General features: G+C 38.3%; 1 protein-coding gene across 1 annotated transcript in view; it reads right to left on the reverse strand.

Moving 5' to 3' along the window:
• Positions 1-3,495: 3,495 nt before the first annotated feature.
• Positions 3,496-18,602, reverse strand: part of pdgfd (platelet derived growth factor d) — a 49,347-nt gene continuing 34,240 nt past the window's right edge. The window contains exons 5-8 of the mRNA XM_077722700.1: positions 11,033-11,083; positions 9,167-9,377; positions 7,006-7,223; positions 3,496-4,848 (exon numbers count right to left, since the gene is read on the reverse strand). Coding sequence (XP_077578826.1) covers positions 4,714-4,848; positions 7,006-7,223; positions 9,167-9,377; positions 11,033-11,083 — 615 coding nt within the window. The 3' untranslated portion in view covers positions 3,496-4,713. The remainder of the gene's footprint in view (positions 4,849-7,005; positions 7,224-9,166; positions 9,378-11,032; positions 11,084-18,602) is intronic.

The following is an 18,602-nucleotide window of genomic DNA, read 5'->3' on the forward strand; positions in this document are numbered from 1 at the left end:
ACTCGTTACCTGTACTAATAGCATCTGTTTTAACTCATCAGTATAAAAGACACCTGTTCACAATCTCAGTCTCTCAGACTCCAAACTCCACTATGGCCAAGACCAAACAGCTGTCGAAGGACACCAGAGACAAAATTGTAGATCTGCACCAGGCTGGGAAGACTCAATCTGCAATAGGTAAAACTTTTGGCATAAAGAAATCAACTGTGGGAGCAATTATTAGAAAATGGAAGACATACAAGACCACTGATGATCTCCCTTGCTCTGGGGCTCCATGCAAGATCTCACCCCGTGGCGTCAAAATGATAACAAGAACAGTGGTACCTCTATATACTACTCTTATAGTTACGCAACCCTTTGATATACAAATTACTGTTCCTCTATACGAAAACATGATTCATGTTCTGAAATCCACAAAAACATCAATATACACTTACTGCATCTGTTATTTCATTTTGAAATTTTCACATTGCGTTCTGCTGGACAATTTCCCTACAATCCACTAGCCACCCTTTGCCTCTCTCACAACAATAAAATTCGATCGCCATTTGAGGAGGACGACGACTCCTTCACATTAACTCTTCAAAAAATGAGATCGCTATTGAATGACAGGATGGAGAGATAGTTTCTCCTTTAAATAGAGGATGGAAGCAGTGGTGATCAATAAAATTTGTAAAAATTTAAAAATGAAAAAAAAAATCATTAAACGAAGAATACGAAGAATTCTGCTTTACTCACGAACAATCCAAGTTACAAAACATGTTCTGAAACCAATTAATTTTGTAAGTAGAAATAACACCGTCCTCTCCAAAAGAAGAATAGAAGCAAGGTTTAGTAATGAAAAGACGTAATATTGTGCCCAATCATTTGTTGAGGACAAGTAGTTTCATAGTATTTGAATACTAAGTATTGATCTTTCTTGAATATAGTCCATATTTTTTGAATAAATTAGCCCTTACAAGTTGCACAAACATAATACGGCATAATATTGATTTGTCTTCCGTACTGAGCATCCTTGTAATGGTTGCGGGGGTTGCTGGAGCCTATCCCAGCTCACCTGGGGCGAAAGGCAGACTACACCCTAAACTGATGTTGGCACATCAAAGTGGCGCTGACACTAATTCTAGTGCTGCTACATCGACCAATGACAGCCTCACATTAGCACATCAGTGGCACCGACCTAACCTTCTCTGTGTTTGCGAAATTGCATCGAATGCGCTCCATTGACCAATGGGAGCTTTGTGTTGACAGATCACAATTTTAATGGCGCCGATATTAACCCTAGCGCAGTGGTTCTTAACCTTGTTGGAGCTACCAGATCCCATAAGTTTCATGTGTGCATTAACCGAACCCTACTTTAATGTAAAATAAAATATGATTTATAAATTTCTTGCAGCGCTGATTGGCCAAGCGATGCTTCAGATCAATGATTCCATCTATTATTATGGGGAAAGAGAGATCCCTCCCAGATAAGATGGAATAACTGTCGGCGCTTGCCAGGGTGGAGAGGGAGTATCCGGAGTGTTGTGCTATGTTACTGTCGATTCTTCAGCTCCAGACTACTGAGGGAGGGTGTGGATAAGCTTGGAAGAGTGATTCTGCATATTTTCAACGTCAGTCTGAGTCTGCAGATGGTCCCCACCTTGTGGAAGACTTCCTGTGTGTGGTTCCAATTTTATTTAGGTCTACAATGTCTTTTCCTGTGTCTGTATCTGTTCTTGCTACAGCAACCAAGATGGCGCCGTTCAAGTGCCAGCCGGTGGCAGTAGCTCTGTCTGCTCTTACTTGCTGTGTTTTTGCTGTTTTAACCCTGTTTCTCTGTTTTTTACAGCTTTTCTACCTTTTTTTAAATTTAATTTTAATATTTCTTAATACTTTCCTTTATACTTTACTTTGTACTTTATACCCTTTACTTTAATGGTTTCACAACCTTTACGACTTGACCCTTGTGAGAGGCAGTCAGTTTTATTGTCTTAGTTTCTTAATGCTAGTCCTGGGCATTTTTGGAACCATTCAGACCAGGAAGGCTACCGGTCCTGATAATCAGCTCCAGACTACTGAGTGACTGTGCAGATCAACTTCCAAGAGTGACTCTGCATATTTCATACGGTCAGTTTACAGGATTTCCCAACCTTGTGTGGGCTTCTTGTGTGTGGTTACAGTTTTATCTAGGTCTACTTTGTCTTTTCCTGTGTCTGTGCTTGCTATTGCTACAAACTGAATTTAACGTCTAACGTCACATGATCATCTGCAGCCAGTGATGGTCAAGCGGGGCATGTTATCGTGAATAGACATGATGAGCCTTGACCTCCGCGGAAGAGGCTGCACCGAACCCCTTAGAAAAAAAAACTCGACTCGGTGAGTCGGTACTTTCCGTGTCAAGTTTTTTTGTAGTACGTACAGTTGTGGTCAAAAGTTTACAGACACTTGTGAAGAACATGTCATGCTCTTGAGTTTCCAGTTATTTCTAAGACTCCGATTTTTCTCTGATGGAGTGATTGTAACAGATACTTCTTTGCCACAAAAAAACATTCATGAAGTTTGGTTCTTTTATTTATTATGGGTTGGAGTGGCTAAATCTGGCTAGAACTAAGGTTTTCGAATGGCCTTCCCCAAGTCCTGACTTAAACCCCATTGAGAACTTGTGGACAAGGCTGAAGAAACATGTCCATGTAAGAAAGCCATCAAATTTAACTGAAGTGCACCAATTCTGTCAAGATGAGTGGTCAAAGATTCAACCAGAAGCTTGCCAGAAAATTGTGGATGGCTACCAAAAGCGCCTAATTGAAGTGAAAATGGCCAAGAGACAAGTTAACAAAATTTTTGCGCTGCTGTATGTATATTTTTGACCTAACAGATTTGATCACTTTTTTTCTGTTAACCCATAATAAAGTCATTAAAGAACCAAACTTCAAGAATGTTTTTTTGTTCCAATCACTCTATGAAAGACAAATCAGAGTTGTAGAAATAACTTGAAACTCAAGAGAGCCATTTTATTATGTTTTGCACAAGTGTATGTAAACGTTTGACCACAGCTGTATATAGAAATACAGTGTTCCCTCGCTTATCGCGGTTAATGGGGGACCGGGACCACCCGCGATAAGTGCATTTCCGTGAAGTAGGGATTCCCCTTCAAAAATGCTTAATTTGAATTTAATTCCAATTGTTTTTTTCAATTTTATTTTTTTACCCCCTGTATACAGTACACCATATAAAATACGGGTAGATAGAGTGAAATTCATGTTATAACAAAAAAAATGTAAAATATGTTGTTTCAATGTAGAATTTGAATTTTTTTTCTTTTTTTCCAAAAAAATTCCGCAAAGCTCTGAGTCCGCGATAGCTGAACCGCAAAGTAGGGAGGAACACTGTAGTCACAATATTTTGAACTAAGCGTTCTGAGGTTTCCCTACCTCGTGGACAATCGCAACAGTTCTTCGTACAGACACACATACACAAGTAGACAGCTACTGACAAAAATATATTCAACCTAACATCACTGAAAATGTGTTTTATGCAGTGAAAATTACAGGAAAAACAGATCATTGACACATACAAAGGCAAACATGAGTAATCTCTCTCAGGGCAAAATAATCTATAACCAATACATTTCTTTGCCTCTAATGTGAAGAATTTTTAAGACAATCAAGGTTGTGTGTTGAAATTTCGGTCTAATTATCCAAAAGAATGTTTGAGTTAAAACATTAGCCACACACTCCCTCCTCACAAGGTCTGTTAATTTTAATTCCGCATTTTTTAAAATTCAGTTTAAGTTATGGATCTACTTTCATTCTTCAACTTCAAACCAATGTATTCAAAGCCTTTGTTAATCTTTTAAGTCCTGAGTGTACAAATACTTACAACAAAAGTTTTATTAAATAGGTTATTAAAATAATCTTCATAAAATAAGTTATTTAGATTCATGAGCAATCTTCCATCTCTTTTATTAATAATTGGTTAATTAGTTGCTTGAATCTTAGGTGTATTCAACTGTGATCCAATAGACTGTAGTTTATTATGAAACATTATCTACTAACATCCGACAAGTGCCTCTCTTTCTCACATCTTTTCTGTGACGTTTTACAGCCACAATGGATTTATCCGTGTACCGCAAGCAGAATTCACGGTTTTTGTCTGGAATGCCCGGAACGCACGGAAAACAGACTAGAGTGCAGAGGCCTGTGCTGACATCTCCTCTGATGTGTTTAGTAGTGAGTGATACCAGTTGATGTGTGTATGTGTTGCGTGCGAGAAGAGACATTGAGGAGGAAACAAAAGGGAGGGAACAGGGTACAAACGGTAAGAAGGACAAAGATATGCTGGAATTCATGCAGACAAGAATGTTTGCAAAACAAAGAAGGCCTTTGTGGAAAATCAGGTGGGGAATTCCCTATGATAAATAACTGCTTTTTTTTTGTCTTGTGCCAAGAATGACTGTCATCTTGATTCTTACTCCTGCTGTTCTTTCCTCTTTCCTTCCTTGCCAATAAAGGAAAAACGTAATTGATAATCTACTTAGTTCATTCAATAAATGTATTTTAAATTCAAAACTGTTTAACTTTATTATTTGGTCTTATTAATTATAAGGTTTACAAGTAATGCCTCAACCATCATAACATTTTGTTTCCTTGCTGCATTTACGACAAAGCAGATCTGATAAAAGGATAAAAGGTAGAATGTGTACCACAGTTCACAATAGTTTGTGGCAGTATCTCAACGAGGAGGCTGGGAGGGACAGGTACATTCACACTTGTCATGGTGTGTGAGGAAGATCTCATCAAAGACCCAGTGCACCCTTGTCCTGCGATGACGATGGTGCAGAGTGGTCTCCGGGGCGTACTTGAGAACCTGGAAGAGATGGGGGAAATGATCCGATAAGGCACTGGAGTTCAAATTCTTGAATGATTTCCATCTAATCCTGCCCTTTGGAATGAGTGTGATGCACTGAATGCTGGAGTGGACAAAATGGATCTGTTTAAACCAATCAGCAGGCTTATTTCCGTTTCCGATACAAGCTATGCTTTTGTAGATGCAGCACGGCATCTAATTGATGGAAAAAGCTGATTTACTCAGTTACTCAATTTGTCACTTGCATCAGGCCACTTATCCCCAAGGAGAAATCAGCATTCCAAAATATGCAGAGCGTAATCAGACTTTGAATCAAACTACACTCGTATCATATTTTGCAATGCCAAAAGAAAGTGTGTGCAAAATAATGGCCATTTTTTAAATTTCTCGTATATAAATGAAAAGAAAGCTATGTGAAGTAGAATCCAATGTGCATGAGGATGGGACTATGAAGATAGATTGATATTTGATGACGGAAATAGAGTTGTTGAATTCAATCGGAAAAATTACTACAATAGACAGACTATGCTCCATTAATTTAATTTGACTTGATTTCTACATTAGGATCCTGCGGAAAGTCAAAAATTGAAAATTTGAATGTGAAATACTAAAAATTATTCGGACCAAGAGCATCAAAACCCACAAATTGTGTACAATAAGCAGAAAAAAATGCTTTTTACAACAAACAGGACATAAAATTGACTGCAAACACACACAAATTAAATTCAACAAGCATAATAATTTATTACAACTAGTTAATTTATGTATTGTGTATTGTTTAGAAGTTTTTTCTCTTGTCACATAAAGATTTAATGAGAAGACAACAAAAATTTTACCCTTTTGTGTACTGTATTTTCAGAACTATAAGGCACACTTTTTTCGTAGTTTGGCTGGACCTGTTACTTATACTTAAGTGCAACTTAAATGTCTTTTAATTTTTACTTTGACCTCCAACATCTTGGTAAGTCGGGTTTTTATAGTTATTAAAAACAAGAAATATAATGCATTAACAGGTGACTGTCTATTTTGTCAGACGGCCCGGTGAAGGAGTGGTTAGTGTGTCGGCCTCACAGTTCTGGGGTTGAGGGTTTGATCTGAGGTTGGTCCGAATTGTGTGGAGTTTGCATGTTCTCCCCTGACTTGCATAGGTTTTCTCCAGGTACTCTGGTTTCCTCCCACATTCCCAAAACATGCAGGGTAGGATGGTTGAACACTCTAAATTGCCCCTAGCAGAAGGGTGGGAATCAACTGGCCGTTCATAGTGGAAAAAAAAGTTGAAAAAAATCAAATAAAATAAAAAATAAAAAACCTTACCATACTCCTCTCCATTTTTGCTGAATGGGTAGTGTTAAAATAAATATGAAATATGTTTTTTTTGTTTTTTAAATGTAATTAGCATATGCCTAACTAATGAAACACTTGCTATGATTAATCTCAGCACTTCTGAGCGCTGAAATAATGGGATGAGTAACAATGCAATAAAAAGCAGATGTGCACACACAATTACCAGTACAACCAAAATTCTGCATGTCTGCAGCCTAATTATCAGCCATTACAAATTGAAAGATAGAGTGGGATTCAAAAATGAAACAATGAGAGAACAAAGAGACAAGTAGAAAAAGTGACAGTTTTAAAGGGATGCATTGAGTGAGAATTATGGGAGGATCAGTTTGCTGATGAGTGCTCAAAAACGGATCAGATTGTACATTGCTCAGAAAAGAACAAACAATGTACAGCTATGGCATGAAGATGGAAATATAACAATCAGAGAAAAAGAGGTTCTTTTTGTTGATTTGCCTCTTATCTTATTTAAATAAATGTGATAATACTTTTGCCACATTGTGCTTTAGTATGAGTTGAGTATTTAGTTATATCAGACAAAGTGTTCCTTCCGAGGAAGTATAGCTAAGAGCCCCCACGCCCCAATATATTTTGAATATTGTATATTTTGTAAATAGTGGACTGGATTATAGGTTTGTTGAACACACATTTTTCACTCTGCCATGGGATTGGCTGGCAATGAACCTCTGTGACCGTTATAGGCAGGATGCAAAATCAATTGATTTATTTATTTATCGCATTATTTAAAAAGTAACAAGCACAAATACCATTCAGGATCTCCTCATGTCAACGATATCTTCAAGATGTGTAACCCACCTCATGTAATTTAAGTGTGGTCTTTGAGGGCTGACATGTGCAGCCGTTGTTCCAGTTATTTGTTCCGCAGCCACAGTTACCGCCACAGCGCTTCACTAGCAGACATCGGGGGAAAAAAACTGCATTGGTGGCCCTAAGCTCCTCACGCAGGTTGATGGAGTAATTGCGTGGGGTGCAGCTATACCGCTTTACGTCATCATAGAGGCGATTCAGGTCAACTAGACAGAAAACAGAAAACATGGAATGGAAACTTCATATGATGTGACAAACTTACACCCATCCTCTGGCAAACATTTGTCAGTAAATTATATTATATAGTTTTTTTTCATGCAAGACAATTTTGACAAATAAAATTAATAATGTATATCATTCAGCCTAGAATTTCTATAAAATCTTACTAAAGCAATTAATCCATTAAATCCCTTACCTTTTATTATCATTGTTGCATAAAGACAGTCATTTTAAAAGTAAAACACTGTACTCAATATTATTTGACATGGTGTGTTACTCAACATGTATGAGGCTTGTAATATCCATGGTGAATGTGAAAAGCTTGTATTGACATTGTGAAGGTTGGCACCAATGAGCTCTTGTAATCTCAGGCGAAACAGGTAGTGTTTAACATACAAGACCACAGACCACATTTTGAAATTCTGTCTCTTCAGACTCAGCTCAGGTCACATTTATTTGTATAATCACAAAACCTATTTTAACAGAATAAAGACAAGGATACCTGAACAAATCATCCGAGAAATAATAAAATTAAAATAAGATGAAGACTCAATAAGTTTACTTCAACTTCATTAGATTTAACAACAAATATTCGACCTTAAAAGCTCATGTTCTCCCACAACCACAGTAAATAAATGAACCTTATAAGTCACCAAAATTGCTAATTCTTGTTGCTGTATGTATAATTTTGACCCAGCAGATTTGATCACTTTTTCTATTAACACATAATAAAGTAAAAAAAGAACCAAGCTTCATGAATGGTTTTTGTGACAAAGAAGTATCTGTTCCAATCACTCTATCAGAGAAACATCAGAGTATATAGAAATAACTGGAAACTCTAGAGAGCCATAACATTATGTTCTTCACAAGTGTATGTAAACATTTGACCGCAACTGTATAAATAGCTAGAGTTGCATACTTAAAATGGAATAATGTCTATGGTTTGATCACCCAGTGAATAAAGTTCGATTATTTTTCACTGACCAAAAAGGATGAGTAAGCTTAGTTGTTTATAATCCGATGTATTATTTTTCTTGTATGCAAATTATTTTAAATTAAAACACATTCATTTGTAGTTATGATCTGATTTTGAGTTTTCAAGGAAACAAAGGAGAATGTGAGCAAGTGAGGATGTCTGTCTCTTAATAAAAACAAAGCCGAGTGCTGACTACCGCACATTTCTTCCTCACTGCACTAGCTGAATTTTCAATTAGAGTGAGGTGCTATGTTGTATCAGCTACCTCTTGCAACTACCTAACTGAGGCGTTGTTTTCTTTTTCAACATATGTACGTGCTATATGTTCGCAGAACCAACATATACATTGATGAATATGAATATTGACTTGTTCAAATACACCTAAAAATGGCATAAATGTATTGGGGCGGCCCAGTGGAGCGAGTGGTTAGCGTGTCGGCCTCATACCTCTGGGGTCATGGGTTCAAATTCAGGTCGGTCCACCTGTGTGGAGTTCGCATGTTCTCCATGGGCATGTGTGGGTTTCCTTCAGATACTCCGATATCTCCCACATTCCAAAATCATGAATGGTAGGTCGATTGGACACTCAATATTGCCTCTTGGTATGAGTGTGAGCGCGAATGGCTGTTTGTCTCCTTGTGCCGTACGATCGGCTGGCTCCCGAATCAGGGTGCCCCCCCCCCCCCCCCCCCCGGCTCGGAGTCAGCTGGGATGGGCTCCAGCATCCCCCGCAACCCTAATGAGGATAAAGCAGCTCATATAATGAGATGAGATGTATGTACGATGGCTGTGATAGTTATATTTAATAATAACAAATAATAATAAACGGGTTACCTGCTTAGTGCTCGTTTCTACAGGTGACAGTGTGCTAAATCTATTCATGCAAAACTACAATATTTACTAGAGGGAAATAAAAAATCCCAATTCCAATGTAGGTACAAATGTATAACATACCTTTGTTATGTCTGCTTGCAAGGTGATAAGCCCTGCCTCTGTAATGGATGTGTGTTTGCGTGTAGATGCTGTCCAGGTCCTGTTTCCATGTGGCTGGGTTCAGAGATTTGAGAAGCTGTTCCACAGTATCAAACGCAGCAATGGTTTGATCCAGGACATCTAATGAAAGTGGAACCTCTGTGAGTGATGTTGGCCCGACAGGACTGCTATCCTAAGAATCAAAGTAAAAAAAAAAACACATTATTCCACCCAGGGCTTTTTTTTCATGTTTAGTGTTATGTATATACAACCGATATGATTGTGATAAGTTTACAGGATGAGAACATATATTTCAGGAGATCTGTTTTTGTACTAAAACGATGTGTATGTGAAACTAAGTGTGTTCATGTGTTTTATTAACTCTAACAGTTCTAAACAATGTCTTGATATGCAATGACTATAACAAGCTCCCTCCATCATCTTAAATCTTAAAACTAGGACAAAATGTGCATGTGCATCTGTCCCTATGTAGTGGATATGATAGTATGTGATAACATACATTCATACACGCAGACAATCGATGCAAAAGAGTGCCATGCACAACAACGCATACTAATTATTATGATTTCATATGTCACTGACCACAGAGACATACAAAAATGACTGGGATTACATGCACTTACAAAAGCATTAGTCTAAGAAAGCATGACATTTTACATCAACAGGCTCATTATACAGGAGGCTGTTGATGTAAAATGTACACAATTTTGTATGCATGAATTGACCGTGTACATGTAATACGTTTCTGCGTCTTGGTCGATGCAAATGGGCATTATTATAATATGTGTTTAAGACTAGTCATACAGTGTTGTAGGGGTTGGATGGAGGACACAACATATGTTTGGATATTTTATACTTACACCGATTAGATCAAGGGTTTCAGACTCGGGTTGGTTCGCGGGCCGCTTTAAGGTCACCTCGATTTCATGTGGGCCGTACCATTTTAGATATAATATTTAGATTTTTTCTTATAAATGGATAGAATGAACTGGATTAGAGGCCCTGAATATTCAGTTTTTTTTACCCTAATATATTTTTAGATTTAACAAAATGATTTTTTTAATAAAAGCACAGAAAAAAATGATTAAAAATTACAATTATTGATTAAAAAGGGGGTAAATCAGGAAATTTAATATACATTCATATTCTTCATTTTAATTTGGTCCTAAAACAGAAAGTCGGCACTCGTGATTTACTTTCTCCGGCCAAACAAAATGATGCGGGGATCCAGATTTGGCCCCCGGGCTGCCACTTTGCCACGTGGATTAGATGATTAAACACAAGGTCGGGATTTTTTTATTTAGAAGGTCCAATGTGAAAATGTAAACAAAGAAAATGACTCTTTTATTGATTGGTTGACCCAAATTGACATTTTGCATTTTCTATGCTTTAGGAAAACAACTCATTTTCAAAGTAGACATCATTTACTCATCCATTAATTTTCTGAACCGCTTATCCTCACAAGGCTCATGGGAGATGCTAGAGCCTAGCCTAGCTGACAATGGGCACCAGGCGGGGGACCCCTAATCGGCGGCCAGCCAGTCACATAGCACAAGGAGATAGATAACCATACACAATTATACCTAGGGGCAATTTAATGTTCAAACAGCCTATCAAACATGTTTTAGGGATGTGGTGGGAAACTGGACTAGCTGGAGAAAACCCATGCAAGCCTAGGGAGAACATGAAAATTCCATACAGTGAGGAATAATTTGGGATCAAACACTTGAGCCCAGAACTGTGAGGCCGATGCACTAACCACTTGACCACCGGACAGCTAGACATCATTTACTACCTTTTATTTCATGCAGCCCATGAATGACTTACATGCACGGTGACAGCTTCCCAATTGGTTTGAGATGCAGGTAGGGTATCAGGCTGGGGAAAGAAAAGCAATAATATTTGATCAGTTGATTTTTCAAGGTTTCCATTATTTATTAAATGGACTTGAATGGAAAATACAAATCTTAAAAATACGTACAGTTGTGGTCAGAAGTTTACATACACTTGTGAAGAACATAATGTAATGGCTTTCTTGAGTTTCCAGTTATTTGTACAACTCTGATTGTTAGATTCATCAATAACTATACTTTAATATATCTATAAAATACTACAGGCAGACATCCGATTCAATCAACTTGAGAACTTGTGGATAATGCTGAACGAACAAGTCATGTCAGAAAGCCATCAAATTTAACTGAACTACACCAATTCTTACAAGAGGAGTGGTCGAAGATTCAACCAGAAGATTGCCAGAAGCTTGTGGATGGATACCAAAAGCACCTAATTGAAGTGAACATGGCCAAGGGACATGTTACCAAATATTAGTGCTGCTGTATGTATATTTTTGACCCACCAGTTCTGATCACTTTTTTTTTCTGTTAACCCATAATAAAGTTAAAAAAGAACCAAACTTCATGAATGTCTTTTGTGACAAGGAAGTATTTGTTCCAATCACTCTATCAGAGAAAAATTGAAGTTGTAGAAATAACTGGAAACTCAAGAGAGCCATGACATTATGTTCTTCACAAGTGTATGTAAACTTTTCACCACAACTGCATGTCATTGAGCCATTGAATCATATGAGGTCCTACAAACCTCATGGAAAAATTAAATCACTGGTTATAAATAAAAAAATATCTATTTTTTATTGATATCTTATTCACAAGACCAAATGACATCACATTTCACAGAGTCAAGGCGCACTGACATCTGACCAACGCAGTGCCTCCTCTGTGCTTGCTAATTTCCCTTTAGCTGAGTGAAAACAGATTGTCAAGACAGAACAAAATAAGAGGCAGAGAGAGAGAGAGAGAGAGAGAGAGAGAGAACTGCATTCATTTGCACCAGGATTCCTTGCACCCATTAAATAAACCCATTAAGTAAATTTCCATTTTCTTTAAAACCTTTTGGTTATGAGTGATCAGTTTACACTCTGCTTTGAGCGGAGTTGCCTCGGACGTTATGGGAGTGAGGAGAGCAAAACATTTTTCGTACATTTGGAATTTTCTGAGTTGTACTTTAGCAAGCGAGCAAGAATCAATTTGCTTTCAGTATGCTTAAAGACTGCTGTGCTTCTACCAAAGAGAAAAGCAATGCTTCAATATTCCTCTGCTTTAAGCATTGAACAGAGGAAAATTCCAGTGAAAGGTAACAAAGGTAGAATTACTTTAACAGTAACATATGCCAAGTAGCCTAATAGTAAAAAAGTCAACATTGACCAATTTTGCTAATTCAAATTGATTTAAAAAGTATCTCTTGTGTGTACCTCAATGCTATTGAAATGGTTGAGTAACAGTACAGGATGTTATGACTATGACTTCTGTTGTTAAAATAGGAGCAACCCAAACTCTGAAAGTACACCAGAAACTGGTATCACAACTATGAAAATGTCTAAGGTCAATCTACACCTGTTGTCAATGTTTGCGTCAAAGATATTCATTTGCGTACTGCGTATCCTCGCAAAAATTGTAAGGGTTAATGGAGCCAATCCCAGCTGAACTCAGCCGAAAGGCGGACTATATGAATGTTCTCCCCAGGTACTCCCCAAGGTACATCTCCAAAACATGCATGGTAGGCTGGTTAGGCACTCTAATTTGGCCCTTGAACCTTTTTGAAAGTTTTTATCGTTATAATTATTATTTGACGATAATTATCGTTATCCTTTGAACGCCCTGGTCTACCTACAGGCTTAACTTTTGAGCAATGTAATCTTCCTAATGATTTTGAGAGCCATTGCAGGACATTTTTCCATTTTCACAACCTTATTTCCACACAAGAGGCATCTTAAACACCAACTTACCTCCATTCAGGTACTGTACTATTCTACCTTAAAGCTTAACACACCGCCATAGGAAACCAATTTCTAATGTATAATGCCTTATGCCTCATTTTTCCCTGACAATTTCCGGATATTAACTCTGATTCTTGGGGCAAAAACTCACTTCAAATCTAGAGGGATCAATTAAAGCCCGTAACTTTAAGGTGCTGACTCTACTTAGCTGTAATTCAGTACAACCTTGGCCCCGTGAAAGTGACAGTGTGATGAGGCTAGCAAACTGTATAATCAGCAAAATAAAGCAGTAGTCAGCCAACAAGGTATCTGAGGAAGGTCTTGTCTTGCTTTCTACACTCTTTTGTTGTCCATTAAATATGATATTGCAATATTAGGGGTATTGTTCTTCAAACACTTACTGAAGTAAATTTAATTAAAAAAGTTATATACGTTTGTAAAATGGAACTTTCATAATGAATATGCTATTTAGCATAGAGCATATTCAAAATGAATCACAAATCATTTTATTGTGCAATCAACTATGATTTTTTTCACTCCATCACAGGATTTGTTTACTATGGTTCCTTGATAAAAGGCGCTGTGAAGCAATTTTGATCATTTTCTTTTAAATAATTAAATCTGTGAGCGCTGAATCTCAAAGGAATAGGCAGACCCTCTTTTGATCTGATATTTGCCACTTTTTATTTTACATGTATTTAAATGTGCATTGGTGTCATCACCGCTTTTGATAAGATAATATAACACCTTGATAAGATAATATAACACCTTTAATATGCAAATTTCCTGGATCCCACAATGCACTAAATAACATGCTGTTATTTAATGTATTGAAAATTGAAGAAATAGAAACAGCCTCATTATGTGCAATGAAACTATTATACGAATAGTTCGTAGGCTCCATTTTCGAGAATAATGCGCTGCCCTAAAAATATATCAGGAAAAGCATTGTGTTAGTAGTGGGATAAAGACATTTTCTCAACCACAAAAGGACAAACGTGAGAAGATTTGTACTTTTCCTCTAAGGGGTCATAACAAATAATTTCATAACAAATGGGTTCAACGCAGCGGGTGAGGTAACAAAAGATAGTTTTGTAAACCTCAAGCAGAAACAACAGAGCTTTGCGTGTTATTCCATAACAGTTAGAACCTTATTCTTCCGGCACGATGCCACCTGAGTTCATCTACAATTCTACATTTTTTCACCTTATGGGCTCAGTTACCCATGATCTCTTAACTACAAAGGATGTAAATTGACATTTGTTTTCTTTAAAATAATATTATTTATTATATTTGTTGATTTCATTCATCGTTTTATATGGTATATATTAAAGACGGAAAGTAGGACTTTAAAATGGGGGACACGAGATTTGCAGAGAGACTAATACGTATTTGTTCATTCATTCATTCATTCATTTTCTGAACTGCTTATCCTCACAAGAGTCGTTGGGGATGCTGGAGCTTATCCAAGCTGACTTCGGGGACGAGGCGCTGGACACCCTGAATTAGTAGCCAAATAATCGCAGGGCACGAGGAGACGGCCAACTATTCACGCTCACACTCATGCCTAGGGGTAATTCAAAAGGTTTAAGCAGCCTTCCATACATGCTGTTGGAATGAGAAGATAAACCGCAGTACCCAGAGAATAAGCACACAAGCGAGAAGGAGAACATGCAAACTCCACACAAGAGATGCGACCTGGATTCGAATCCAGGACCCCAGAACCGTAAGACCGACGCACTGACCATTTATCTGCCGGGGTGCCCCTAAAATGTATCGCTAAATTATAAAAGGATGAAAACACTGTACCATTTTGATGTAGGCTGAGAGAAACACATGCTGTGTTTTCCTTCATTAATGTATGCTTGGATGGTTCAAATAGGCACGTTTGTGTTGACAGAGAAAACATGCAAACCGAAACAGCATAAACACATCCAAATCCATAAAGTCTTTATAGTATCTCCGTTCAAGAACATTCATCTTTGACACACCAATTGTGATCGAGCACATCTGCACATGTTAGAAACTTAAGATTTAAGTCAATTGTTAAACATATTGATCTTTTTTTTAATGGTTGCATTCATATGTGGGCGGACCGGACCGGTGGAGCGAGTGGTTACCTCAGAGCTCTGGGGCACTGGGTTCAAATCTAGATCGGACCACTTGTGTGGAGTTTGCATGTTCTCCCCGGGTTTGCATGGGTTTCTTCTGGGTACTCCAGTTTCCTCCCCTTTGTGCCTTTTATTTTGTTGTTCTGCAGCTTTTGTGACTGCATTGTCTAACTCGTAAACTATGTGTATCTGCGTTCTTACCTTCTTGCTACTGTGAAAGTGAAATTTCCCGAATACGTGACGAATAAAGGTATCCAATCCAATCCAATTCCAAAAGCATGCAAAATAGGCTGATTGGACACTCTAAATTGCCTGTAGGTATGGGTGTGAGTGTGCCCTGCGATCAGCTGGCCACAGATTCAGGGTGTCCTCCGCCTCTGGCCCGGTGTCAGCCGAGACAGGCTCCAGCACCCCCCGCGATCCTAATGATGATAAAACGGTTCACAAAATGACATGAGTATTCATATGAGCAGTGAGCTGAGAAAATGAGGTCTTAGGCCTTCTTGTATGTGTACGCATGCAAGTTTACACAACCTGGCACTCATCATCTTTTAAGGTTAAATGCATAATGTCATGAACATCTGGATAACTTCAAAAGCCTTTAAAAAACTTCTACACAAACATCAAATGAAGCCAGCTCATGGTGTCGAAGTTCAGTCTCCAGACTTCGGAGTGCACAGCCGCGGCCTTGATTCCGGCTAGTGGTATGATCGGCCTTCTTGTATATGATAACAAGTGCCTATGGTCAGTCTATGGTGAAGTCTGCCTTTCACTCAAAGTAAGCTGGGATATGCCGTGGAAACCTTTGCAACCCTTACGAGGATGCACGGTACCGAAGATGAATGAATGAATGAATAAATGAATGAACGAATGAATGAACAAACGAACAGACGAACGGACAAATGGACGGATGAATGGATGGATGGATGGATGGATGGATGGATGGATGAATGGATGGATGAATGAATGAATGAACGGACGGCTGGATGATGGATGGATGGATGAATGGATGGATGACTGGATGAATGGATGACTGGATGAATGGATGAATGGATGAATGGATGAATGGGTGAACGGATGAATGGATGAATGAATGAACAGATGAACGGATGAATGGATGAGTGGATGAATGGGTGAATGGATGAATGGATGAATTGATGAATGGATGAATGAACAAACAAATGAATTAATGAATGAAACAATACATAGAGTATGGGAAATGTTGGAATTTGTAACATTTACTTTTGTCTCAACCTAAGAACAATTCATAACACTCGGAAAAGCAACCCTAAGCTCTCTTTTTAGATGCAACTTTATTGTACCAGGTATGACAACAATATTGGAAACTAAAAAATATATCTGTCAATGTGGCACTATTGCAGGTGACAAAAGGGGACTCCCGTGTTTAAAGATTCAGTCGAGTGGAGGGGACAGCAGGGAGCTGCCCTTTTCAACCTCCATTTGGTACATTCAGACAGTGAGACGGCTGAGGATTAACTGTGACTGAGTTGACCACAAAGACCCCAGCATTTCACTGTCGACTTTTACCGCACACAACCAGTTATCTTGAGCAGGCGTGAAAAACGATTCGGCCCATCAGGGACTCTTATCGAGCCTGTTGGAATTCCTCTTCCTGTCAAACTAGTTCTACTCATTTTTACTCATAGATATTTTAGGAAATAGAATTCATGGAACTAAATGATACATTTTAGTCATTGATTTAATCCAAGTATACATTAAAAAATAAATAATTTGGGTAACAGAAATGCCTGTATTTATCATAACAGTGTTTATTATGTTATTTCATGAGGAAATAATTCGTAAAATTACATGAAAATTGTTTATTTTAGGCAGCCCAGCGTACGGGTGGTTAGCGCATCTGACTGTGGAGTTTGCATGTTCTCCCCGGGCTTATGTGGGTTTTCTCTGGGTAGTCCTTTGTGGGGATATGCAGTTCAGAAAATGGATGAATGGATGAATGAATGAATGAATTTTGTCTCGCTCATCTGATTTGATTGGTTTTATATGCCCACGTATAGAATTTTGCATTTTGCCTTGGAGTCTGTTCCATTTTTGATCTTTCTTTTTGTTTGCATCTCTTCCATCTCTTTGTCAGTTCTACCAGTCTCAGGATCATGTGGAGGTTGCTCTGCATTACAATTAACTTCATACTTCATCTCTGATATTTTGTCTTTCAGTTCCAACAATTCAGACAAGCCTTCATCCTCTAGTTCATCTACTTTTTCTCTTTCTAGGTACTTCATAACGTGAGTTACTATCGATACACTGTCGAATCTCATTACTATGCCACCCGTCGGGATTGAACAAAAGTAGCATAATAGCGAGAGTGGCACAAAAACAGTTTTATTGAAAAAAAAGACAAACAAAAAGGCTTCATTTTCTCATCTTATCCATCAGCTCAGTCCAAAACTCTCAAAAATTGTCGATGGCACATCTTTCGGCGGATCTCGAGCATCTCATTGTCTAACTGAAGTCCGGGATGTACATCAGCTCGGCCAATTTCATTGCCTTCACCTTTGATTTGAGATGACAGGCAGACTTCAGCCACATGAGCATCCCCTCATTGAGTTTTGGGTCTTGGAGCCTGTGTTAACTTCATGCGCTTTGATAGAACTCCAGTTTTGATTGATTTGATTGGTTCTCTTAATTTTGACACTCCATTTCTTGCTTATCTTCCTGGCTATTTTGGACTGATTTGACTCCTTCTTCGATTATCTCCTTCTTCTCTTACAGTGTAAAGTCTGTTCACTTGCGTTTTTGAGCTGACATTGTGGGCAAAATTTGAAAAATAAATTAAAAGTGGCATAGTAACGAGGTGGCATAGTTATGAGGTGGCATAGTAACGAGGTGGCATAGTTATGAGGTGGCATAGTAACGAGGTGGCATTTTAACGAGGTGGCATAGTAACGAGGTGGCATAGTAACAAGGTGGCATAGTAACAAGGTGGCATAGTAACAAGGTGGCATAGTAACGAGGTGGCATAGTAACGAGGTGGCATAGCAACGAGGTGGCATTGTAACGAGGTGGCATAGTAACGAGGTGGCATAGTAACGAGGTGGCATAGTAACGAGGTGGCATAGTAACGAGGTGGCATAGTAACGAGGTGGCATAGTAACGAGGTGGCATAGTAACGAGGTGGCATAGTAACGAGTTGGCATGGTAACGAGATTTAAATATTCGTGGTTTCCACTTCCTAATATGTTGAGAATATCACATATTTCCAGTAGGTTATTTTTAGTCAGGGTGTGCAATGTTCCTAACACCTCTTCGTGCAACTCTTCCATTTTGTTGACAATATAGGAGTTCTATTGACAGCGTAGGAGTGAACTCTGAACTGGCACTTCTTTACTGTTTCTGTGATGATCTATAATTGGCCTCAGATGTTCAACTACCAACTTCCAGTTCTCCTCAAACAGCAACAACTATCCTTACTGTAATCTGCCTGGTTTCTTATCTCAACATTTTAACATGA

This window comes from Stigmatopora nigra, chromosome 8 (genome assembly GCF_051989575.1).
Source record: "Stigmatopora nigra isolate UIUO_SnigA chromosome 8, RoL_Snig_1.1, whole genome shotgun sequence".
Taxonomy (NCBI): domain Eukaryota; kingdom Metazoa; phylum Chordata; class Actinopteri; order Syngnathiformes; family Syngnathidae; genus Stigmatopora; species Stigmatopora nigra.